The sequence below is a fragment of the Papaver somniferum genome, chromosome 4 (assembly GCF_003573695.1).
Source record: "Papaver somniferum cultivar HN1 chromosome 4, ASM357369v1, whole genome shotgun sequence".
In the NCBI taxonomy this organism is placed as follows: domain Eukaryota; kingdom Viridiplantae; phylum Streptophyta; class Magnoliopsida; order Ranunculales; family Papaveraceae; genus Papaver; species Papaver somniferum.
Window position 1 is genome coordinate 64,674,715 of NC_039361.1, and position 24,759 is coordinate 64,699,473.

The 24,759-nt window shown below is 36.2% G+C and overlaps 3 protein-coding genes and 1 non-coding gene across 7 annotated transcripts; 1 reads left to right on the forward strand and 3 right to left on the reverse strand.

The window, feature by feature from the left end:
* Positions 1-209: 209 nt before the first annotated feature.
* Positions 210-281, reverse strand: TRNAT-CGU. The gene has a single exon. It is a non-coding gene; the product is annotated as a tRNA-Thr (tRNA).
* A 58-nt stretch (positions 282-339) lies between these two features.
* LOC113275738 (calcium/calmodulin-regulated receptor-like kinase 2) lies at positions 340-4,394 on the forward strand. Of its 3 annotated transcripts, XM_026525292.1 has the most exons (10): positions 340-356; positions 482-547; positions 1,334-1,485; positions 1,813-2,199; positions 2,411-2,564; positions 2,734-2,860; positions 3,034-3,119; positions 3,218-3,289; positions 3,478-3,681; positions 3,797-4,394. In XM_026525292.1, exons 4-10 carry the CDS (start codon positions 1,871-1,873, stop codon positions 4,097-4,099), a joined length of 1,275 nt encoding a protein of 424 aa, XP_026381077.1. In that variant the 5' UTR covers positions 340-356; positions 482-547; positions 1,334-1,485; positions 1,813-1,870; the 3' UTR covers positions 4,100-4,394. The 3 variants fall into 3 exon arrangements, with proteins under 3 accessions (XP_026381077.1, XP_026381078.1, XP_026381079.1); XM_026525293.1 differs by lacking the exon at positions 340-356 and having other exon boundaries at positions 422-547; positions 1,336-1,485; XM_026525294.1 differs by lacking the exon at positions 340-356 and having other exon boundaries at positions 436-547; positions 1,343-1,485.
* Positions 4,395-4,899: 505 nt separating this feature from the next.
* LOC113275737 (phosphatidylinositol 4-kinase gamma 7-like) lies at positions 4,900-9,475 on the reverse strand. Of its 2 annotated transcripts, XM_026525290.1 has the most exons (3): positions 9,256-9,475; positions 8,109-8,548; positions 4,900-7,510 (listed from the first exon to the last, which is right to left on the reverse strand). In XM_026525290.1, exon 3 carries the CDS (start codon positions 7,219-7,221, stop codon positions 5,284-5,286), a length of 1,938 nt encoding a protein of 645 aa, XP_026381075.1. In that variant the 5' UTR covers positions 7,222-7,510; positions 8,109-8,548; positions 9,256-9,475; the 3' UTR covers positions 4,900-5,283. The 2 variants fall into 2 exon arrangements, with proteins under 2 accessions (XP_026381075.1, XP_026381074.1); XM_026525289.1 differs by lacking the exon at positions 8,109-8,548.
* A 2,049-nt stretch (positions 9,476-11,524) lies between these two features.
* Positions 11,525-15,076, reverse strand: LOC113272629. Its single transcript, XM_026522442.1, has 6 exons — positions 14,887-15,076; positions 14,335-14,793; positions 14,205-14,286; positions 13,707-14,097; positions 13,115-13,209; positions 11,525-11,588 (listed from the first exon to the last, which is right to left on the reverse strand). The coding sequence occupies exons 1-6, from the start codon at positions 15,074-15,076 to the stop codon at positions 11,525-11,527; spliced, it is 1,281 nt and encodes a 426-aa protein (XP_026378227.1).
* Positions 15,077-24,759: the final 9,683 nt, after the last annotated feature.

Genomic DNA, 24,759 nt, shown 5'->3' on the forward strand with positions numbered 1-24,759 from the left:
TTTAACACTATAGCCGTCCAATACTCAACTGAAACCGCGTACTTTTAAAAGAAACCCTGTTATGGTTCCTCCAACAACCTGATTTTCCTCTCATGGCACATTCTGGATTGGATTGAAGTCAAAATGTAATCCAAATCAATACACTAGTGATGAGTCCCTTGAAAAGAAAAAAAATTGAGTAAGGGAAAAAAAATAAAAAAATAAATAAAAGCTCCCGGTGAGGATCGAACTCACGACCTTTCCCTTACGAAGGGAACGCACTACCACTATGCTACGGAAGCGTTGGTGTTAAACCTGCGGTATATAATATTTATTCACCACTGACATTTCAGGATTAGTCTGACGTATTACACGGGGTACATAACATCTGCATCTAGTAACACTAGATTTCGGTTAATTAAAGTAGTCTCTTTATTCACTTGACGACTTCATTCTGCATAACTTTTCATTTCTTCTCTCTTTCTTTGTCTGCTGCTTTCAGTCCACCACTTCTTTACCTGGTCTTGTAGGGATCGGCGGTTTCAGTTTTATCTGATTGCTTCATCAGGTATGTTTTCTTTATGGGTTTGAGGAGTTTTTGTGAAATGGGTTCAATCTGTTTGATCTTTGGTGTTATGAATTTCATGATTTTAGATTGTTTGGGAAACATATGGGTGTTGAATTATGATATTCTAGGAGAACCCAAGATGTTGTTATTGGATTTTATGATTCATAATGTGATCTTTGTTCTAGGTGTAGATGTGGAATTCAGATTTCATTGTTATTCTGAATTGAACATCAATGGGCACGATTTTAGGTGTTTGATGTACGTGTAGTAGATTACCAGGGAAATAGATGGGATGGTCTTGTTGGTTTATAACAACTGAATTTTGTGTGTCTTGGTTTTACGAAACTTATCACACAATTCTGATTTGATTGGGCTATGTAGCCTGATATGTGACAGCAACTCAACGGGACCATTCAGACCAGGATGAATGGGTATTGATTCGGTAGAATTTGTTGGCGCAATAAGAAACTTGTCCCGTTTAAAATTAAATTGTAAAGAGTTACATAATAGATGAGGATCATTGAAAATCAGTCCATTTTCTTATAAGCAGACTCTGGTTTCTAAGGTTTATATAGACTCGTTTTAGCTAGATATTATGTCTCGTCTTTCTTGAATGTTCCCAACATCCATATGTTTGATTAGTCGAGTCATGTTCCATCTCTTTTAGAAAGGAACTCCGGAAGTCATATTATCTAGTTCATATGAGCATAGTGCTGGCAATTGGAGTTAACTTTGACAAAATTTTAAGATTATCTTTAATGCTGATACACCCTTCTGTTCAACTAGAGACTGCAGGCGTAACATTCAAAATCAGAGCAATTTTTGGTACGCAAGTGGGTAACAAACCCGAGTCTACAGTATCATGAACGTTGGCAAACTGGCTGGAACCTACAGCGAAAATTTCTTAACAATCAAGCGCGTATTTCATATCAGATAAGGTAGTTGTCTGATTCACCTAGCACTTGCTTAGTTGCTTACCATTCACAAAACATTTCATATCAAAGTAGTCTTTATAAGTCATACTCATCATTCTAGTATTGAAAAGTCTGTCTTTAGTGGTACTATTTTCAATTTCTTTAACATAAATTCGCTGCTCCTATTTCTAGTTAAACATCTTGTTAGGTCAAAATGTAAGAATTAGCTTTTCTGGCAAGTAGCATCCTGTTTAGTTTTGATGCCAAGTGGGATTTATTTGTGGTTACTGCATCTCTGGTTGTGTGTAAGCTTTGGAGGGTTCATAATTGTGCTTGTCAATTTCATGGCAGAGAGAATGAAGGTATTAGAAACAGAAGATGCTCTCACCTTGTGAGTATCGTACAACAAATGGCAGCTCCAGCTGGTTTGGTTGTTATTGGTATCTCAGTTGGCGTTGCAATTGGCTTGTTATTAGCAGTATGCTCATTCTTCGGTTTAAGGTGGTATAGAAAGCGTTCTCATCTTCGACAAAATTCAACTGCGCGTAGTAGTGTAAGTTCCCTCCCCATACGTACTAATGGCTTGGGCGCAAGCATAGATAGCAGTGCATCAATCTCAAGTTCCATATCAGTTAACATCTCAGACATGCCTGCTGCAATTACTCCTCGATCTTGGTGGAACCACCAGAATAAAGATGCATTTGCTTCAAACTCGGGCATTCCAAGATACTCATACAAGTGGGTTGTCTATTTATAGTTTCCCTCCAGGCTAATTTCGACGGTTAAACATTTTATGAGTTTATCCATCTTTTTTTTTTTTACTGTGGTGACTGTTTTTATGCCCTTTGACTAATCTGAGAACTTGAAGTTGATCTGTGCTGGCATACATGTTAATGTGCTTTGCTATTGTTGTTTTTTGTTCCTTTTTTTAATTAATTTATTTTTGTAGGGATATCCAAAAAGCTACACAGAACTTCACAACCATTTTAGGACAAGGATCTTTTGGTCCAGTATATAAAGCTACAATGGCTACAAATGAAGTCGTAGCCGTAAAAGTGCTAGCATCCAATTCAAAACAGGGGGAGAAGGAATTCCAAACAGAGGTAACTACTATCTCCTGGAAGGATAATACTCATTAATCTTTTCCCCTCCTCCTATTTTGGAAAAAGGTGAAGTGAGCATGCTCCGTTGTCCAAAAAGTGGTTTCTGTCTTTCATATATCAGTCTGTTAAGATCATGTTGCATTAGCCTTTTACTTTCTTTTTCTACCAGGTACTTCTCCTGGGTAGACTCCATCATCGGAATCTTGTGAATTTAGTTGGATATTGTGTAGATAAAGGTCAACACATGTTGATATATCAATATATGAGTAACGGGAGTTTGGAAAGTCACTTATATAGTAAGTCCGTATTACCATTTTTGTTTTCTTTTCCATGAAAAACGTTCTTCCAATGGGAAGCTAAATGTTTGACCTACTTACAAGTTAAACAGATGCTTTAAAATACCCCATCAGAAAAATTGTGTGCTGTAATCTTGAGGTTTTCTGATAAAGAGTGGTGTTTATACACTCAGGTGAAGGTGAAAAGGTCTTGACCTGGGAACAAAGGCTCCAAGTTGCTTTGGATATTTCACATGGAATTGAATATCTTCATGAAGGGGTATGTCACATATGTTACTTCCCTGAAAAGCTTAAGTGATATTCTTTTTCCATAAAATGTTCAAATTCCAGGACTAAAACATGCAAATCTTGGAACAGGCTGTCCCTCCCGTCATACATCGAGACCTAAAGTCTGGTAATATATTATTGGACCGATCAATGGGAGCAAAGGTACGTCGACTTGTTGCATGTACTTTAGTTTATTTTCCTACTTCAATGTGATTTTTGAGAGTGCCTTGGGTCCTGAGCAAGAGACCAAGCGGTCCACACTGCAATTGAGATTTTCAAAGTAGAAGCTGAAGAAATTGAGCAAGTGACATCTGTATCAGACTGATATTAACAATGATTCATCAAATTAGGTTGCAGATTTTGGGTTGTCCAAGGAAGAGGTATTTGATGGTCGGAAATCAGGTCTGAAGGGTACATATGGTTACATGGACCCTGATTACATATCCAGTAGCAGGTTAACAAAGAAGAGTGATGTCTATAGTTTTGGGATAATCATCTTCGAACTGATCACAGGCATCCATCCTCAGCAAAACCTGTTGGAATACGTCAATCTTGTATGTCTCCCCTCTTTTGTGTTTCAACTGATAATCTGATATAAAATCTCTCCACAGAGTTACCTTGAATGACTTATTTTCTTCATTTCCCCCCTAACTTTTCTTCCTTTTAAAGGCGGGTATGAGCTCAGATGGTGTGGATGAAATACTAGATAAGCATATTGTCGGGAAATGCAATATTGAGGAAGTAAGACTCCTTGCTAGCATTGGTCACAAGTGCATACACAAAACACCGAGAAGGCGTCCATCAATTGCAGATGTTTCACAAGCCATCTCAAGAATAAAGCGGCGGCATCTTACCAAGGAGGACACAATGTCTTTTGCAGGAGGAGATGTTCACGATGTCTTGAGGCGGATAGAAAATCAGCAGGTGGAATTGAGTTCATTAACAAGCATCAAAGAGAGAGTACAAGCATAATCTTTAACAACTATGCTCCAGTTTTCCCTGATCCTCTGATTGTGGTTTGTATGGGCTTTTGCAATTCATCGTACTTAAAACTTCAGAACATCTTTACGATCCCTTTGAGACTTCGACCAAATCCCATTTGTCTAACCTAGTGATAGAACCATGTCAAAAGAAAAGACTTATTTAGCCAGGGTTGGGATCTGAAGTTGGGGCTATCTAGAACCAGAGAGACAGAGAGAGGCCTATAAACATGTACAGTTACTCTTCATTTCATATATCAAAAGTAATCCGATTTTATCACTTTGTACAAAAGATTTGGAGGACTTCACTGCAAGAATTGATAGTACCTTACAAAGTATTGGTATTACCTCTATTTTTGGGTTTTCACTGTCTTCAACTAGATTTTCCTTGGGTCACACCCTCATTTCTGAAAATAAAAGAATGCGTGAAAGGGAGATGGCAAAATTAAAGCTTACTACGGAAGAAAGTTTTCTGGATATGCCATATTCTTTAAAGCTTTGTGTTGCTGTCCGGAATCGGAGATAGATTACATAGGCCTCCTTGTCCCTTGTGTTGATATACAAGGTATGCCTGCACTGTCTGGAGAGACGGACACCTTCCAGACTAACTCATGGGGAAGCCTTCAAGACAGAGGTAGCAGTACCATTCCAATGGTGTCCGCAGCAAAGACCGAGAAAATTGGAATAATCAAAGATAATTCTTCTTTACTAATTGAGTTCATTCCGGGCACAACACCAGTTTTCATCAGACTAGTAACTCAAAATGCAAGTCTAGTTCAAGAAAAAGTAACATTAGGCTGTACATAAACTTTTCTTTCCCTTAGTTTTATTATTCAAGATAATGTTCTAACTGACAACGACAGATAAGCAGTGGAAAAAGAAAATAAAGAAAGAAAAATCAAGCAAACTTTCAAACTCCAGCTCAAAGTGTTTCTTACTCTTACTCTCCCTCTCTCTCAATCTGAATCTCTCCAACACTACAATTCCTAAAAGAATATTTACAGCAAAGTCTTGCTACTATTAATGCTACACTACCACTTCTACTCCCACCTTTAAATTCCCTCATGCTGCAAGGAAATCTGAGGCGAAACCTACACACTAACATTCCTTCTCCCTCGCTCCCAACACCATATCAGTACTTTATTCTCTTTATCCTCGAAGCACTGATTGTAGTTCTCAAAACTGGCACGACGTTCCAAGCCTTTGCTTCTGTCCAATACCCACAGATCTACGGCTTTCAAATGCAGGATGGAGAAGCTCTTGGAATATATCAAGAAACAAAACCCACTCGCTCTCCTTCATGTCTGAAATTTTCACGAAGCACGAGCTCCCAGGCACCTGCTCATTGGCACTCCTCCAGTCACCTGAAGAAGTACCTGCCAGATGATTTCCTTCTGGTTTTGCAACCTGAAACAAGGGTTTTCTCTCACCTAGACTGATATTCTTCAACGACATTGAGAGTTTCGGAATTTTCGGGGTAATGTTCTTAACAGAAAAACCGCCATCAAAATGCAGCTTTCCAGCATCTTCTTCACCTTCACTATCTTCCTCCTCAATGCTCTCCTCTAATTTAGAAAGTGGGTTTCGCCCAAACCCACCTCGGAACCCCATATTAAATGGAGCCTTGCTGTGGAAATCCTCGCCTAACTTCCGCACGACTTCGTTTTCGGCTTCCACACAATCTAAATCAAACTGAAATTCTTCATAATCTTCTCGTTCTTCACCATTTTCAGCTTCAGGAGATGAGATTTCCCGATCTGCTATCACCCTCCTCCTGGCCTCAATGCAAACAACCGCAAATTCACTTGGTTCTTCTTCGCGGCTCCTAAATTCCCTAGTCATCATTTCCCCAATCTCAGCAAGACAAAGACCAAATGCTGCTGCTTCCTTTAGAAAAATTGTGCTGAGAACCAATACACGAAGGCATGCCTCCCGGATCATTGGCAAATCAATCCGAAGCATTTCAGCATCCTTAACAGCATCGAGTTTTGATATATACTCGAGCTCATCCTCAGAAAAGGGAATCGAAGCCTGCGGCCAATGTATCCACTCAAAATAAGGGTCCTCGGGGTCTTCGGGCAAGCAAAGGCCATGGTCGATGGGGATGAGCTCCATCTGCCCAAATCCTCCAATTCCGTCACCTTTCCTCACCAGAAGGTTTCCACCATGTCTGTCAGTGTTAAAGATCCTGATATCCAATATCCCTATCCTATGCACAGAAGTAACAGGGAAGCTGGAGCAACCATAGTCACTGGCATCAAAATCGTGACGAACAAACTGCTGGAAAGATGCAATCTTGCTAACCTGATTCTTCTGATGAGATTTGCTATTGACCCCTTCATTAACATTGAAGACAGAATGAGTTACCTTTATCAGCATAGTAGGAGGCACATTGGCAAATTGATCATGGTCGAGTAGGTAAGCGGCGACTTCTCTATACCCTGTCTCACCAATCCTAACTGACCGCTTCAGGCCTGGCTGTCCAAGGGCTTTCCCAACAAAACCTTTTGGGTTATTTGGTGCAAAGGGCTCTTCATCAGTTGGTTTCACAATAGCAACACTCTCACCTTTGCTGTTTCTGAAATAGTAAGCACCACCCATCCCAATATGAACAGGCAATGGATCAACACCCATCTTAATAGCCTTCACTATATCCTTCACCAGTTGCTTCGTAATCGCAAAACGAGCCGAACGCCCTAATATTTCAATAGGACCACTTCGATCTTTTTGCTGAAGATCGGTAGCTGCAGGAGAGAGACAAGGAGTTGATGAACTTCTATGCATGATGTTCCTTTTGAGCAGAAGAGGGGAGTCATTTCGAACTGCATCCAAATCGTTATTCAGCACACGATCCCCAAATACAAGTGAGCTTTCATCAGTCGGGACATTGAAAGCCACTTGCAGTTTCCTTTTCACGGTATGGGCATTATCGGTGCGATCCAAATCTAACCCCAAAACAAAACCCATGTCAGTTTGCACAAAAACACGTCTCCTCCCAGTTGTATGCTTTGCCTCCGTCTTGCTGCTGTTCCCATGATATTCTCCATTAATTGGGCCATTTGGGACTGCAACTGCCATCTGAGTCTGAACAGGGCTGTCCAAGTTAGGAGACATGGAAGAACAAGGGCACCTGCAGACGTTCTACGACAAAGGGCACAGCAGCAAACAGCTTCCTTTTTCTCACTCTAGCAGACACCAGATATTCAAAACACCAATGCTTTTCGTAATCCAAATAAACAATCAATAATTAACCGACTCCTTTTGAAGCCCAATTTGTCACCACAATAACACAGCCTAAGAAGAACGAAACCAGGTGGTGAACCGCAAATGAGACGATTGCGAAAATTGCTATTGTGGAGGAGAAGCCATCTTCTAATAAAGGATTAACCCAAGGAATCAAAATCTGCAATTTTTCAAAAAAATATAATCCATCAAATGCTATTAAATATTAACCAAAACTTTGGCTGCAAGAAATAATATCAGAAATTATGAAAAAAAAAATTGCCTTCAGCATCAAGAAAAAAATCAACAAAATATACTAATCCAATCAATAAAGTTGAAATATTCTTTATTCAATATAAATGCTTTTGACATCTTCAAACATCTAACAAAAAAACCTACCAAACATTCCACCCCCTAATAACCTTTTTTCCCAATTTTTGACGGCTGCTGTTCAAATTTTACAGATCAAATTTCTAATACATCTAATTACTTATTCCACACATTCCTAATTTCATATTCAACATTCAAATTACAATTAAATCGATTTTCCATAACAAATTTATGGATTGATAATAATCATTGTTAGCAAAACTGCCAATCTCCAGTCTTCCCAGAGACTCTCAACAACTCTAGTCTATAGGCTAGAAATTAGGTCTTTTAAGTTGTTTTCAACTCTTCTTTGTTTGTTAGGAAATATTCAAAATCTGTAACAAATCTGTTGGATTCCTAATATAAATAAGAACCATATCTCTACAAGATTATTGTGGAAGATATTCTACCAAATATCATGTTCTAAGTTGGTATCAGGAGGGTTCGATCCTCATTCTTCCGCTGTGATCTTCACCATCTGATTTTAGTTTCAAAAAAAAAAAAAAAATCCAAAGAGTTTTGAACTCTACATCATCTCTCTCTGGAGCGCACCCTTCAATAAGCAAAAAAAAAAAAGAAAACAGAAAATACACCATCACCACCAAACCAGGCTAATGGAGATGTGATGGATCTTTCCCCAGTTAGTAACAAGTGGAGGAAGGATTTCTTCCCTCATGGGACTGATGAAGACAATTTGTCAAATAATGCTCCTGCTGATCGTGCTCAAGTCAGGGAGATCCACCCTGTCGAGCCTACCTGGCTGAATGGGTTTAATGGGACGACGAGGAGTAACGCCCATGGGCCTGTTGCTGCGAAAACTATTTATGAAGCTGAAGAAGGTTATAATCATCTGTTTGGAGATAATAATTTTGTCACAAATCACAAAGATGATGGTGGTAAAACAGTTCAACTTCAACTAAACAAATTTCAATACCTTTCAACCAATTTTAAACACCTTGCAACAACAATACCCGAACAAATTAATACCATTACCAATTTTATCTGTTAACCAACACAGATCAATACTACCAAATGAAGAGGTATTTCGAATATCTCACACAACCATTTGAAGAGGTATTTTGACTATCTCACACTATGAATTTGAAGAGAAACACCAATTTTCTCATACAACAGTTAAGGGAATTTAAGGGGCCATGAAACAGACTTCTCAAGGTTTCAAATTCTTCGGTCCAAGTTGCACATCCGTAAACTACAGCACAACTTGAGGGGTGGTGTTAGCACAACTGCCAATCTCCAGTCTTCCCAGAGACTCTCAACAACTCTAGTCTATAGGCTAGAAATTAGGTCTTTTAAGTTGTTTTCAACTCTTCTTTGTTTGTTAGGAAATATTCAAAATCTATAACAAATCTGTTGGATTCCTAATATAAATAAGAACCATATCTCTACAAGATTATTGTGGAAGATATTCTACCAAATATCATGTTCTAAGTATCATAATAAAATTCATTGATGAAAACAACAAATTTAATCAAAATTTGAAGAAACAATGCAGCAAAAAACAAAAACAAATTGAATAAAATGTAGATATGAGCTTACCAGAAACTGAGAAATCAACAGAAGCTTGATTCAAACAAATCGGGACCGTCAGAGATTGAAGAAGATAATAAATCAAAGGAACGGATACGAGATACGGAACGGTATAGATTCTATCACCCTCACCTCACCCACTAGTATATAGTACTACCTCTGAAACCTCTTCTCCGAACCAAAACCCTTTCCTTTTCTGTTTATCTCTCTCTCTGCAAAATCTTCAACTCCAGAAAGAGACTTAACCCCTTCTCCTTTAACTGTGATTAAATTCTGAACCTAGAGTTAAATAAAATAAACTAACCGTGGTTTAGATAACCGCGTAATCTTCACCTTCTTCTGTCAGGTTACCCAATGAGAACAAGATTTGATCAGAACCGTTTATTGGTGGGTCCATCGCGAATGCGATGTTGACATATTTTGAAGAGGTGGGACCTAGTTACGTTACTAAATTTAGAGCCATGTCGATATCAGGTTTTTTTACGTCGGTCGGTGAGAAACTGGCAACACTGAATCATTTTAATAACAAACTTTGTTTTTCTATTTTCTGCCCCCTGTTTTGGTGCCGATGAATTTGTTTTTTCTCTGAATACCAGAAAAAATTAATAACATTTTTAATTAATGAAGGAAGTCTTAATTTAAGAGTTTATGTAGGATTAATACAGAAAGAAACATACGTGCGAACCTTAATTGAGTTTACGTTTTTGAAGATCAGTCAAAAAGATTGAAGTGTACGTGTATAATCGTGTTGTTTTCTTTATGAAAGTGATTTAGATAAGAGCTCCACGTAAAGCTCACGTGCCATGTTCATAAAAGGCTAAAAATCTTCTGCCGATTGACACGGTACGGATGAGGTTTTGTATTCAGGCGATCGTCGTGGGATATTTTCCCTGTCATTCTGGATATGTTCCGGGTTCATTGTGAGTCATGTGGCCGTGTGTATTTAAGGGCCGGATTTAGTAAATGATTGCAACTATTGTTGTTGAGAACTAGGTAGAGTTTATGAAGGAAAATCTTTTTGGTGCTGACGATATGAAACATAGTATGAACTATGGGTCATTAGAAAAAGAAAAGTTTAGCCCATACAGTGGTAATATAAGATCCAAAGATAGTGTCATAGCTATGATACAGAGTCATATAAGGAACATCGGCAATGATCCAAAATGCATGAATCCGACAATATCTGTCTCAGAGTGTGTGCAATGATATCGTTCGCGTTGGGTGATAATTGACAATGGTACCAACAACGAAAAAGAAATGGTTATCTCAATTGCTAATTAAGATGATGGATTTCATATCAATATGTCACTTGTTCAACAAATTGTGCTTATAAAATTGTTCACTTGCGAGAGTGATATTCTAATGAATTGTGCTTATATTAGATCTTGAATGACACATTCAAAATCCAACAGCAACATGTATAATATATGCTACAAGTAGGCAGCAAACTATCTTATGCATACTAAACTAAAGGTTGATTTACAAAACGAACACAAAAAAAAAAGAAAGACTGTGACCCTAAAGTACTAGCGCTAGCATGAAGCCATAAATTCGTACGGACAATTTCAACACCGTGTAAAACGTAATTTTAACTCCATGTTCTCCGACACGTATTTATCATCACACTGTCCGTGTCACTAATGGTTTCCCTAGTAGCGTGCACATGGTCATAAAAAAAAGTACATGGATAGAATTACAGCCAGGTGTAAGTAACATGTACATGGATGGAATCACTGTCAGGTGAGGCCATGTACTTGCAGCAGCAGATTTTTTGAGATTTGGGCCTTAGGACGAAGTTTTAAGTACAGCGATAACCTGAGCCCACCTGGATATAAATCATTCACATCAGTGTTGGATTTTTATTCCTCCGGCGGCATCTTTTGAGCAGGGTGACATATCAATTAATTCACTATTTATGCAAATATGGCGATTGAGTAAGTGATACTTAACCAATCGTATTATAGATTTTGCACTAACGAATACAGAAAGAAGAAATGACAGTTTAACTACTACATATGAAATTGGAATTCAAATCACATCAACTGTTATGAATGATTAATGACGTTCACTTTCTTCAGGTAGCTGGGGTAGCTGTGATGAAAGTGAAACTACTGCCGAGTTCGCTACGGGCATGTACATAATCATCCAGGAAACTCTGTCAGCTGTAAAGCTTGTTGAAAAACTTTCTTCAAGTTAAATATTCCAACTTCAATCTTTTTTTTTTTTTTTTTTTTTGGTCCAATCAACATATTTCAATTCATTCAAATCAAAATAGTAATTACATAATCGCATAATCGCGTACAAGAGTAACAAAAACATCAAAATACAATATGATTAAACCCCTAATACAATTAAAGATACCAATTACAAGTAAATCGCGAAGAGAAAGAGCGATAAACCGTAAAGATACCCAATTTTTGTTTATGTAGTAGGAAAAAATGATGGTATTATCCGGAATCAATCCCGACCATTTAATCTGATTTTCTTCTTCTTTGAAAAGAGATGCTCCTGAAAGAAAGGAGTACTTTTCCCGTAATCTTGTATACCCAAACGAACCTGGATGCCCTAAATTTCTTATGTCGAAAATAGATTCAAAGCGATACCGTGTTGAATGGTTGATGTTTTTGAACCGAGAATAGCAAGCCACGATCCAGCCATGAAGATTTGAAAAAATCACCCGCAAAGCGAAGAGACAATCGTCCAAAATGACGAAGAAAAGCCGCCCCAAATGGCGAAAAAATATGTCGAAAGACATCAAAACCATAGAAAACATGTTTTATTTGATTAAATAATGACTAAAACTTAAAAAAGAAAAGAAATCTTGCTCAGATCTGGTCCAAAAGGACCAAATCTGAGCAAGAGGTTGATGAAAGCTTGGTTTTTTTTTTCTTTTAGAGAAAGAAAAGAGAGAGAAGAGCCAACTTCAATCTAAGAAAAACAAAAACCCATTTCAGTTTTTTCTTTGTTTTTCTCTCTAGATGAAATATTGCAGCATTTATTGGTGAATACAATTGATGATCATAATGGTGCAGAAAATAGGAAACCAAAATCCCAAATTGTGCACAAAAAATGGCGATTTTTCTAATCAAAAACTCACCCTCTTAATTGTTTCTATCCTTGTGATTGATTCATTTTAAGAGAGTGTGCTAATTGAACTTCTCCGCTGTCCAAGGTCGGATTTTTGATCCTTCTCCTTGAAGCCGAGTTCTTTTTTTTAATTATTATAGCAAAGACAAGATTTTATTGAATTAAAAAGGGGAGTACAATAGAATCATACCCACCCATAGATGGAGAAAAGAAAAAGAAAAGACAAAAAGAATAGAATCATGGAAAACTAGAAAATATTCTCCAATTAAGGAGGTTTAAATCACACACGAAACCAGTTCTCAATCACCCCATTGAAAGACACTTCCTCAAGATTTTTCAAACATAAGGCCCATTGAAAAAGAGCGTATTTGACCATGCGAATGGTATGTTCCACATTATGATGCTTAGTCGAAAAAACACGTCCATTTCTCTCCTTCCATATACACTAAAGAATCGACGCAACAACAAGGTTCCACACAGTCTGTTTCTGAGTATTGAAGTGATGAAATTTCCAAGACAAGAGAGTTGTAGGGACATCTCCGGGCATAATGAAAATTTAGCTTCAAATCTTTGAGAAAATGATACCAAAAATCCTTCGCATAACTACAATGGAGAAATAGATTCATCTTCAAAAGAGACAAGAAAATGGAACTGTAATACCCTTTCGAATAAGAGAATCCCTGGTAGGTAATCTGCTATGACTTATACGGCAAATAAAGAAAGAAATCTTTGGCGGAAATTTTTGTCTCCAAATATAAGGGAAAATGTCAGAATTACACACCTCCAAATTGCTGGAATATCTATCCGTTGCTCATAGCTTGACATGACAGAAAATTTCTTCTTTGAAGTTGATAACCATTCTAAATCATCGTTACACTGAAAAGTAACACCAAAGTCAGCAAGAAAATTGGAAATTAACTACCACTTACTTCTTGCAGGAGTAGAAAATCTTCTAGTAATATGAAGTTTACTTAAAATTTCAGAAGGAGTGCTATTACAAATCGCAACAACTGAAAAAGACTTAGACCCCGCCACTGCATATAAATTGGGAAACAAATGACACAAGGGATTATTCAAAATCCAAATGTCCTCCCAAAATCTAGTATTAACCCCGTTATTAACCTTAAATCTGACATTCTTCACAAAAACATCTTTTCAACTCATAACACTTTTCCGAATGGTTGATCCAAAAGTGCCTTTTGGAGTTTTGGAAATACACTCCACTTCGCTTAAACCATATTTTTCCTGGATAATAGATTTCCACGGAATTTTTTCTTCGGTAGCAAAACGCTAAAGCTACTTAACTAATAAAGATTCATTCACGCCCTTTAATTTTTCACACCTAGGCCACCATTCTTCTTTTTTCTACTTACAGAATTCAATTTTACCAAATGCAACTTTCTATTTCCTTTGTTATCATGCCACAAGAAGTTTTTCATTATTCTTTCTAATTTGACCTCAACAGATTTAGGAAATTCAAAGAGTAGCATATAATAAATCGGTAAGCTAGATAAGACACTCTTTATTAACACAATTTTACCTGCCCTTGTAAGTAAAGGTCTTTTGCATCCATCCAGCTTAGAAATAAATCTATCAATCGCATTGTCCCACTTATGAATGCCTTTGTACTTGTCGCCAAGAGGAAGTCCCAAATAAGAAGTAGGAAGAATTGAATTATAACAACCCAATAAAGAAGTAAAAGTAGACATATCACCTGCATCTCCAACTGCATACAAATGGCTCTTGGAAAAATTGATACGAAGACTGGTAAGTAATTCAAAACAGAGAAGTAAAATTCTAAGAAACTTCACCTGATCAACACTTGCATCTAGAAAAATCAGAGTGTCATTTGCGAATTGCAAATGACATACGTTAGTTCCATTTCAGAAACTTTAAACCCATTCAAATGACCGTCAACTTGAGATTTATGAATCATTGCAGTTAGAGATTCACCTACGATCAAAAATATAAAAGGTGACAGTGGGTCACTTTGCCTAATACCTTTATCACTTTTGAAGTAACCCTTTGCACTTCCATTCACAAGCACTGAAAACCTTACATGCTCAACACAACATTGTATACATCTTCTCCATTTATTGCTAAAACCCATCTTCTCCAAAGATTTAACAAGAAATCGCCAATTTACATGATCAAAGGCCTTCTCGAAATCAATTTTACATAGCAATCCAGGAATACCACTTTTCCTTATGGAATCAATCAGCTCATTTGCAATCAAGACTCCATCTAAAATTTGCCTCTGCTTAACAAAAGTTGATTGTTGTTGGGATATCACATGAGGTAAATACACTTTAAATCTCTCCGCCAGTACTTTTGAAAGAATTTTATACACCCTATTAATAAGACTTACGGGTCTCAAATCTTTAATCTCATCCACAATATCCTCTCGGGGATTAAGGCAATAAACGTATTCTTCAATCTCCAATCCAAAAAACCTCGGCTCTGCAATTCATCGAAAACATTCATCACATCCACCATAATAATGCTCCAAGTTTGCTGGTAAAAGGCTATTGGATAGCCGTTTGGACCCGGAGCCTTTGTTTTTCTTAATTGCATTCAGCGCCTTATCCTCATCAATGTCCCCTTCTAACCAAGCACACATATCATCGGGAATTGAATTGAAATTCATCCCATCCATATTAGGTCTAGCATGATTCTCTTCTTGAAAAATATTCTTGAAGAAGTCCACTATACCTGATTTTATAACATTCTGATCATCTGACATTTGTCCATTCACATTAATTTTTGCAATAAAATTTCCCTTTCATCTGTCCGGAGCAAACCTGTGGAAGTACTTAGTGTTTTTATCTACATATTGCAAGTAATAAATATTTTCTCTACTTCTCCATTTCTTTACTTCCAAAATAATCAGTTTACAATACTCCTGTCTAGATTTCAACCTTAAGTCCCATTGAGTTTCAGTTAGGCCATTGTTAGCATTCTCCTCAGCATCTAATTGCACAAAAGTTTCTTCTAAATCCTCCAATTGTCTATCTAACTGACCAAATTCTTATTTACTCCAAGCTCGACGCTTTTGTTTCAAAATTTGCAACTTCTTGTTTAACACAAAACCATCACTACCTGCAAAAGAAAAATACTCCCACCAAGGTTGCATTAAAGTTAAAAACAAAGGGCGAGACATCGAAAATACCTCAAAGCGAAAAAGACTAGGTCCACCAGGAACACTTTCGCACAACTAGTCTATAGCGCAGTGATCGGAACAAAGCCTAGCTAAGGATAATTGAGTGACAAATGGGAACTGAGCCTCCTACTTGGAAGAAATAAGAAATCTATCGATTCTGCTTCTTATGCTTTGTAACTGGTTGTTGTTCCAAGTATAGGTAGCACCATTCAAGGGAAGGTCAATAAGTTCATGATCGGCGATTAAATTTTTGAATCTTGTCATGCCACTAGTAACTTCACCGCCAGATGACCTTTCATGAGTATACCTTATTTTATTAAACTCACCTCCTAGGATCCGGAGTAAATTCCATAAACCTATAGACTCCTCCAATTCTCTCCAGTATAACCTCCTTTCATTTGGATCATGGTGAAGATAAACACCGCTAAATATCCACTCAAAATTAATGTCTGATAAGCAACAATGCAGACTAATCGAATACCACCCAACAAGACAATCAATTACATTTATTTTTTGAATCATCCGACATACATAAGATACCTTCAGATCTCCGTTTTTGTTGATTAGCGGAGTTTTTTTTGTTATCGCTTTTTTTTTCTTTTTTTTTCCATTATGTTATCCTCGATTCAGATTTTACTAAAATCAAAATTGTTTGATCTTTCTTGGTCTTCAAAAGGTAGATCCAGAGAACTCAAAGTGTTAGAAATATATAAAGGTTTTAAAAACTGGATTTTTCTGCCAGATTATGTCGTGGCTTGGGTGAGACAGGTTACTACAGAGGTAATCGCTTGGTTATCTAAATATCCAAAAAAGTGGACTCGAAGATTCAAACATGAGGTTTTACTGGTTGAGATGTGTTCCAATTCTCATGGTTCCCATCTCAAGATTTGAATCAGATGCTGACTTTAGACAACGATTCATTTGTCTACCGTCGATCTATATTGGTTTAGTTTGATCTTTTGTATCCCTAAATCAGAAGTCTTCAGATTCCTTTAATCATAAGGAAGATGACTTTCCATTCATTCCTTCCCAAGATCAAATTTGAAAAATTCAACCTGTTGAAGATTTCGGTATTGTTGTGGAAGTTTTGAAATTTGAAATCACATGCATGATGGCATAAAATGTCCAATGATATAATGAAAAAATTCAATTAGCATGGATATCTCAAATTACGTTGTATCAGTGGAAATTTTGCTTTCTTCAGCGCTAAGTATAATGATGTATTTGATTATTTTAAGGTTAGCAAGATGATTAAATTAGGTAAATCAAAAATTATTCTCTTCACTGGAGGAATGATGATGCTCTAATTAATCAAGCTAACATCTCGAACAATAATCATTGGATTGGTATTCGTGGTTTGCCTTTTAATCTCTGGATTCTCAAAAAAATTTAAAGTATTTATTCTCCATGGAGAAAGGTGGTGGAGTTACATTCTGCGACTCTTTCTTTCAGTAAGTTTGTTTAGTTAGATTCACTGTTGATCTTTATAAAATCCCAGTTGCGGTTCTTTTTGATGGCATCTGGTTAAGCATCGAGTGGCTACATGATCAAAAACAACTAAACTTGAAAAAACATCATGATCATCATATGTTACCGAAAATCAAATCAAATGTGGTGTTCAGGGAAGAGGATGAATTAACAGAATCCACTTGGTCAAATGTCTCTTCAAGAAAAGATATTTTGGTTGGTTCTCTGGACGTTAATTATTCCAGTTTGAAATCTTCCATCTCGAAATTATCGTCGGAAATTAAGTCACGTTCAAATTCAAATTATTCTTTGGATTCAAATTCGCGGTAAAACGTTTAAAGAAAGTTTGGAAAAGGGTGTATGAAATTCATCTAAGGGGTAACCACCTTGATAAAAAATCTTAAGTTCAAAATGGAGAGTTGAATATCCCCTAGGTTACGGTACGTAAAAAGGTTTCGGGTAAAGATACGGGTCGTGATATGGTCTAGATGGGGACAGTGTCACCTATGGGTTTCGGCTCTACCATTTTGATAGGAATTCCTGCCCATGACTCGAGCACGGTTGATAATTTGGATCTAAATATGGATCATACATGAGGGACGTTTTCTTCTAAATATTTAGAATTCGGCTCTACCATTTTGATAGTTACTCCATCCCAAGATCTAGCTATTCAACACCCGGCTAACCAGCTTGTGGTCCAGAAGGATGGTGAAGTGTTAGACTCTGATTTTGTCCATATTGTGAAAATATCTAACCCATTAGATCATATTCAATCTTCAGATGTAGAAAATACTAGCCTTTTATCAAAACATCAATTTTTTTCTTCTCCTGCTTCGGTAAACCCAAACTTTTTCTCTGATACTAATATCATCGATCTAGATTTACATGGGAAAATAAACAATCAATTGATGTTCAATAAAATTCTCGGTATATCCACAGAGCATCCTAATTCAGATTCATTTGTCAAGACTTAATTGATTGAGATTTGAATCATTATGCTGATACTGAAATTCCATTCAATGAGGATGATGATGGTCTTGGGAAAATTGATACAGATAGAGATTTACAGATTCAAGTAATGATGTATCAGATGAGAAAATTGACGCAGTGAATTGTGCTGCTGATGCTGAAAATCTGGATTTGAGACCGAGTTTCAATCCAATTGCGCCTAGGACATCTCTGGTGTGTGATGGACCATAGAATTTTTAGTTGCATATTAGGGTTTTGGGTGAATACCAAAAACTTATTGTTATTAGAAATTCCATTAGGAGGAATAATCCTACTATCTGCACAATTTAAGAATCAAAGAAAGAGCCGGTGGATGATTGTTTAATTAGATCTTTATGGGGAAGTAACATGTGCAGTTATATGTTTCTTTCTTCAGAAGGTGCTTCTGGTGGCATCATAGTGACGTGGAAAGAAGGTATACCGACTATGGAAGATTATCTAATTGGGGATTTTTTTTATATCGATTTAATTTCAAAATGTTGCAGATAACTTTGTCTGGTTTTTTACTTTTGTTTATGGTACTATGGATTCAGGTTATTGTTACCAATCTTGGCAGGAATTAAGATATATTCAAATTTTGTTTGAGGATCCATGACTGGTTGTTGGTGATTTTAATGCAATTCTTTCCCCGCATGAAAGAAATGTTCACGGTGGAGTTTTGAGAAACAAAATATTATTTAAGGCTTTTGTGAGAAGATTCTCATTGGTTAATTTACCTATGACATGAGAGAGATTCACCTGGACTAACCCGCAGCAGCCACCACTTCTAGTCAGGTTAGACATATTCCTTTTAAGTCCTGATTTTCTTGAGCATTGTCTTGTGCCCATGGAAATTAGGCTTAGAAGACCTATATCTGACATATGCCAATTCTATTGTGTTTCAAGTACGGTGACAATTTGAAATCTCTATTTACGATAGACAACTTTATTCTTCATCATCCTGATTTTCTTAAAAATCTTAAAATTTGGTGGGACAGTATTGTTTTCTCAGGTAAACCAAGTTTTATTTTTGCCAAAAAAAACATTTTTTGTGAAAAATGGCAAAAAGAAACTTTTGGTGATTTGTATGATCAACTAGATAATTTAGAGATTATTATAGATATGCTTGATAACCTTGAGGAAGTAATGGGTCTATTTGATGAAGATATTGTGGAAAGGGAAAAAGATAAAATTAAACAAAACTTTGTTTCCTTAAGTATTGCTAGAAGAGCAAATCAGAGGGTTGAAGAGAGATTTGCAAAAGATGGTGAAAGAAATTCTGCATATTTACATCAAATGGCTAGCTTCAGATACAAGATCAATAGTATCAACTGCCTAAAAACAGATGATGCTTTGTGTTTTGATAGGAAGTTGATTGCTAAAGAGAGAAAACCTTTTATTCTTCTTTGTTTTCATCTCATAGGATTAAACCTGATTTTGAGCATCTCACTATGCCTACTATTTCAGCGGAAGAGAGTAAGCATTTCGAAAGATATTTCTCTGAGGATGAAGTAAAAGCTGGGATTTTTCATTTCGGCACAAACAAAAGCCCGGGACCAGATGGATTTACGATGGAATTTTATAAGCATGCATGAGAGGTAATTAAATCTGATCTTATGAAGGTGATTAATGAGTTTGAGGTTTCTAACATGCTTGATTGGGTGATGTATTTTTACACAATTATAGACCTATTATCTTAATTAGTAGTATCTATAAGATTATCCCTAAAGTATTAGCTGAAATAATGAAATTAGTTCTTCTGAATATTATTTCTGATTTCCAGGAAGCTTTCGTCCAAGGAAGGCAAATTCAAAATGGTATTTTAATTGCTTCGGAACTCATCGATTCCAAGATTTGGAAGCAAGACACTGCTTTGATATGTAAAGTGGATTTTGAGGAAACTTTCGACGATGTTAATTGAAATTGTGTTGACTTGACTCTTTAGAAATTTGGTTTTGGATCCAAATGGAGAAGTTGGATAAATTGGTGTATCACAAATCCTAGATTTGTTGTTCTGTTGAAAGGTGAAGCAACTGAGCTCTTTAAAAGTCGGAAAGGTATCAGGCAGGGTGACCCGATTTATTTTTTTTGTTCATTTTAGTTGTTGGGGTCTTGTCTTTGATGATTAAAAAAACTACGGAAGAAGGTCTTATCTATGGTTTTCAGGTGAGTTCTAATGGTTCGGTAATTAATCACCTTCACGTTGATGACTTAATTATGTTTCTCAAAGATGATCCATCTCAAATTCAGAATTTGAAGAGTATTCTCTTAGGTTTGAAACCTATTAGAGCACTGCTTGGTCGAACTCGCAAGCATTGCTATCTCAAGCTTGTTTGTCAAGTTTAGTTGCCAAAACTATAAGTCTTGATTTCTAATCTACTTATAGCTAAGTCTCGGATTAGGATAGAATTTATAATTGAGCTTTAGACTTCACGGCGTTCATCGATTGAAGATGAAGAAATACTAAGGGGAGCTTGTGGAACTTCATCAACAAAAGGTATGTGGAGACTTGAGCTCATCTGTCACTCAAAAGTCTATTTCTACTCTATCTTCTATTTGAGACAAAATTCGTATAGCTATATAGACTTCAATTATATACATTTGATATTTTGAGCTGAGTTTAAATCACTTACATGTTTCTCAAAATATGTGTTGGTAAGATTTCGCTTCAACCAAGTTCATCTTATATTCTTGACGAAGGTCAAAAGATGATCATGTGAAAATCGCCTGGTAACATTATATATGATTTGTGTGAGATAGTCATTTGGTGTAGACTAGGAATGTTTCGTATTGATCATTGATCACTTTAAAATTGCTTTAAAGCTAATAGTTTGTGTGAGACAATTATTGTCGTCTTGTAAGAATGTTTCAATGATTGAAATGGGAGTTTAGAACAATTAACCATTAATTGGATATAGCACAGTATGCGTACTTGTATGCTAACTGTTGCAAGTTATTCCAAGTCCGGGAACCATAGTATGCATACTCGTATGCGTAATGGTTTGATAGTTGAAGTCCGGGCACTTAGTATGCATACCCTTATGCGTACCGACGTAAGTTCAAGTCCAGAAATTCAACTGAGTTTGGTCATGTTCGACAGTATGCGTACTCAGACCAAGTCCGGCTACTTAGGTATGTGTACTCGTTTGCATACTTGAGTGGTTTATGTTCAAAATCGGTTTGTTCATGAAATAATACATTTATAAAATAAGGAATACAATCTTTTGAAAACCGTGGCTATAATGTTCATGAATCGATTCGAGTGAATCAAAAATCAATTTTGCTTCAATCGTGTCTTGTATACTTCTATGAGAATATAAACAATTGAACAACTATATAACTAGTTTCATTTGAGTCATTTGAACTAGTTGTGTTAAGATGAAAAAAGTTGATATTGAAAAGACGAGGGTACCCAAATATACCTCAAGCTAAAACTTTTCCTACATATAAGTCCCTTCTCCGAAAGTGATTGTCTATGGACTGAGTCGAGACAATGCAACTAATCGGTTCACACTTCGTGTGGTCGTCTATGGATACGAGATCGAGACAATACAACAATGAAGTATGTTACTTGATAAAAAGGTTTGGACTTAACCAAACACAATAGGATTCACTTATCAAGTAAATAGGAATTAATGTTTGTGTGATTTACTTTAATTATAATAAAACAATTATAATGCAGAAAATAAAAGTAAATGACACAACAAGATTTTTTTAACGAGGAAACCCGCAAATGCAGAAAAACCACGGGACCTAGTCCAGAATTGAATACTCTCAGGATTAAGCCGCTACACAAAATTACACCAACTTTGTATAGTTGAGACCAAGCAACTAAACCTACAGTTCACCTAGTTCCTTCTGTATTCCCACGCCTCCAATTTATAAATAAGTCACGTACTTGGATCAATTCCTTTGGTTCGTATTCCAAACAGTAAAGGAACAACAAATCTGTTTGGTATCAACTCTCCTCAACCAAGTGATATGAGTAGGACAAAGGCTCTTCTGTTTATCTTAACATAAACTCCTTCTTCAGGTACTTAGATCTATCTTATGTTAAATTACCAAAGTAATCGTTAAGATTTTGCAATCAACACTCTTAACCCAAAGAATTGTGTTAATGCCAATCTACTCAATTAATCAATCCAATTATATCACAAGGATAAAACCGATTATTAATTGGATCCTCTTTTTACTGAAACAAGTATTGTGCACACCAAAGATTATGAACTCACAAATCAGAAATCTTCAATATCTTCTTCGTCTTCAAATCTTCTTAGATCTTCAATAAACACCTGCACACAATCACTTGAATCTCTTGTGATCAATCACGCACATAACGGAGTCTGTTAACAATGGATTATCACAAGATCTTCTTTAGAAATAATAACAGTCTAAAGATCCCTGTCGAAACTCTGAACTAGTTTGAGTGAATCTTATATCAGAAGAGAAGATTCTCAAGCATAACCAAACTAGGTGCAATCAAAGTTCAATCACTGTTAGTCAATTAAATCAATGAAAATAAAAGATAAACCGCAATTATCTAGTTTCCCACCAACGGTACTGACTAGAGCTTCTCAATCCCAAAGAAGACTTTAAACCGAGCGGTCGTAGGAAATTTCGCCTAATTAGGTTACTCTCCTCTCCGAATTAGGTGGCTTCACCAGTAGCAGCACAACAAGAGGTAGTTTGCTGTTACGAAGGATTAGTTTGCTAGAAATGCAAACTTCAGTATTTATAGACTAGGAAGTTTGGACACCAAGGAATTTCCAAAAACCGAAAATATTCTCAAGATATTCATTAAAGCACAAATTCGGTTCCATAATTCCTGGAAATGCTCTGTCCAAAAATAATGATCGAAATCTTTCAGAAAATCTCTATTTAGTAAATGCACATTACTAATTCTTATTTTCCTAAAATAAAATTAAAATCCTTAAATAAAAGATTCTTAACTTATTTATGTTTCGATCCTGCGATTCTCTTCCCTTAGCTATTAAGGAATAACTTTGAACAATTAAATAATAAACATTCACAGCACGTGTTCAAAGTATGTCGACATCCTAACTTTGTAAGTTCTCTTTCATACTTACAACCTTGAAGCCGATTTGCCACACTTCCAAACATGTTTAGAATTGGTTCATTTGACTCTCAATATTGATTATGGCGATTTCTTATCTACAAAGTTTAATGGCAAAGCAATAAACCTCGTATTGTATTCCTTAATACTATGTCTATCTAGAGTTCAAACATGCTTCACAATTATGTTTTCAATATGCACGACTTGAAAGATACGTTAGGGAATGAAACAGTTCAAGTCAAATATCACTAACATTAAGTAGAAGGATAATTGTTGTTGTTCTAGCTCCTTGCTTCTTCACATCTTCAAGTCTTCGCAATACTTGTAATGTCTCATATCCTAATACTTTCAAGCTAACCTATACGAAGTTGACTCTAGTACATATCAAGCGACTCTTAACATGAGTTTTGATTCACTAAAATATGACAACCAAACTTGACATACCAACGCTTGGTGGGTTCAACCGAGCTATGCTCTAATAATCTCCCCCTTTTTCAATTTTAGTGACAAAACTCTTACATCATATGGATAAACAAATTACAAGAATGCATTACACATACGCTTGATTCTCGAATTCAATAGCACAATAAACTGCATACATTCAATCCTCAAAAATGTTGTTGTTGACATTATAATAACAAAGCTAATACTCCCCCTAAGGAAGACAGGTAGATATTCAATCCGCACTTCTTTGTTATACCACTAATATAACATGTTACTCCCCCTTAGTCTGTGCTTTCACTCTTTCGTTTAGATAAACGTTCAAGCACCAATGTTATTTTCCTTAGCGATACCAATCAATATAAAATCAATGCCAGTATCACTTGTTTACTCCATATATTTCTCCCTTTTTTATCACAAAATGACACGGAAACGAAAAAATAAAGGACAGCACGAAAAGAATCTTACAAATCTCAAAATAAACTTGCAACCTGTAGAGTTAGGCACGAGGGTTCTACACATCATGTTCTGATAACCAATATCAAAACTGAAACTACAAGTAGTTTTATTTTGATATGTTATCAAGGAAATAATTGTCCGAAACAATTTTTCCACTTTAGTTTAGCAAACCAAAAGTCAACTAAGCACCTTAGTTCCTTTGCTAAACCGATTGTACAAAAACAATCGCTTATTCGATAAGACCAAAATAAAGATAACTCTATTTTTCTCATCAGGTTTTAATTATCCATAAACTTAGACCTTTCAATTTTAAACAAGACAAGTACTAGGTTAGTTAACTAGCATTTCTTGGTAAGGCATTCGATTAGACTTGAATAACCGAAACCTCACTTCGATAAGTCTAACTAAGTTCAGAATTAACTTAGTTTCTCTTATCCGGAATCTAATTGGACTAAAAAACTCATCCCGTAAACCTTTTATTTCGTTAAGCTATAAATAATTCATGCAAACCAAATAAATCAACTTGCATAATTATTCACCTCAACCGGAAACAATTGAAATAGCATAGACATTATAGCACCGCAATTGCACCGAAATTTTGTAAGCCTAAACAATTGATACCACACAATAAATCAAGATAACAATAGTTTTTCTTAACCGGAACCAATTGAATCACACATACATCCATACACACATGATGGAATAAACATCAGTTGTACCGAAATTTTGTTAAGCAAAATCAATAAATATATATGAAATAAACTCAGGCTTTTCTTAAACAGAAAAACAATTAACTAGCAACATTGTTACCTCAAATTTCACATCCACTTCCCCAATA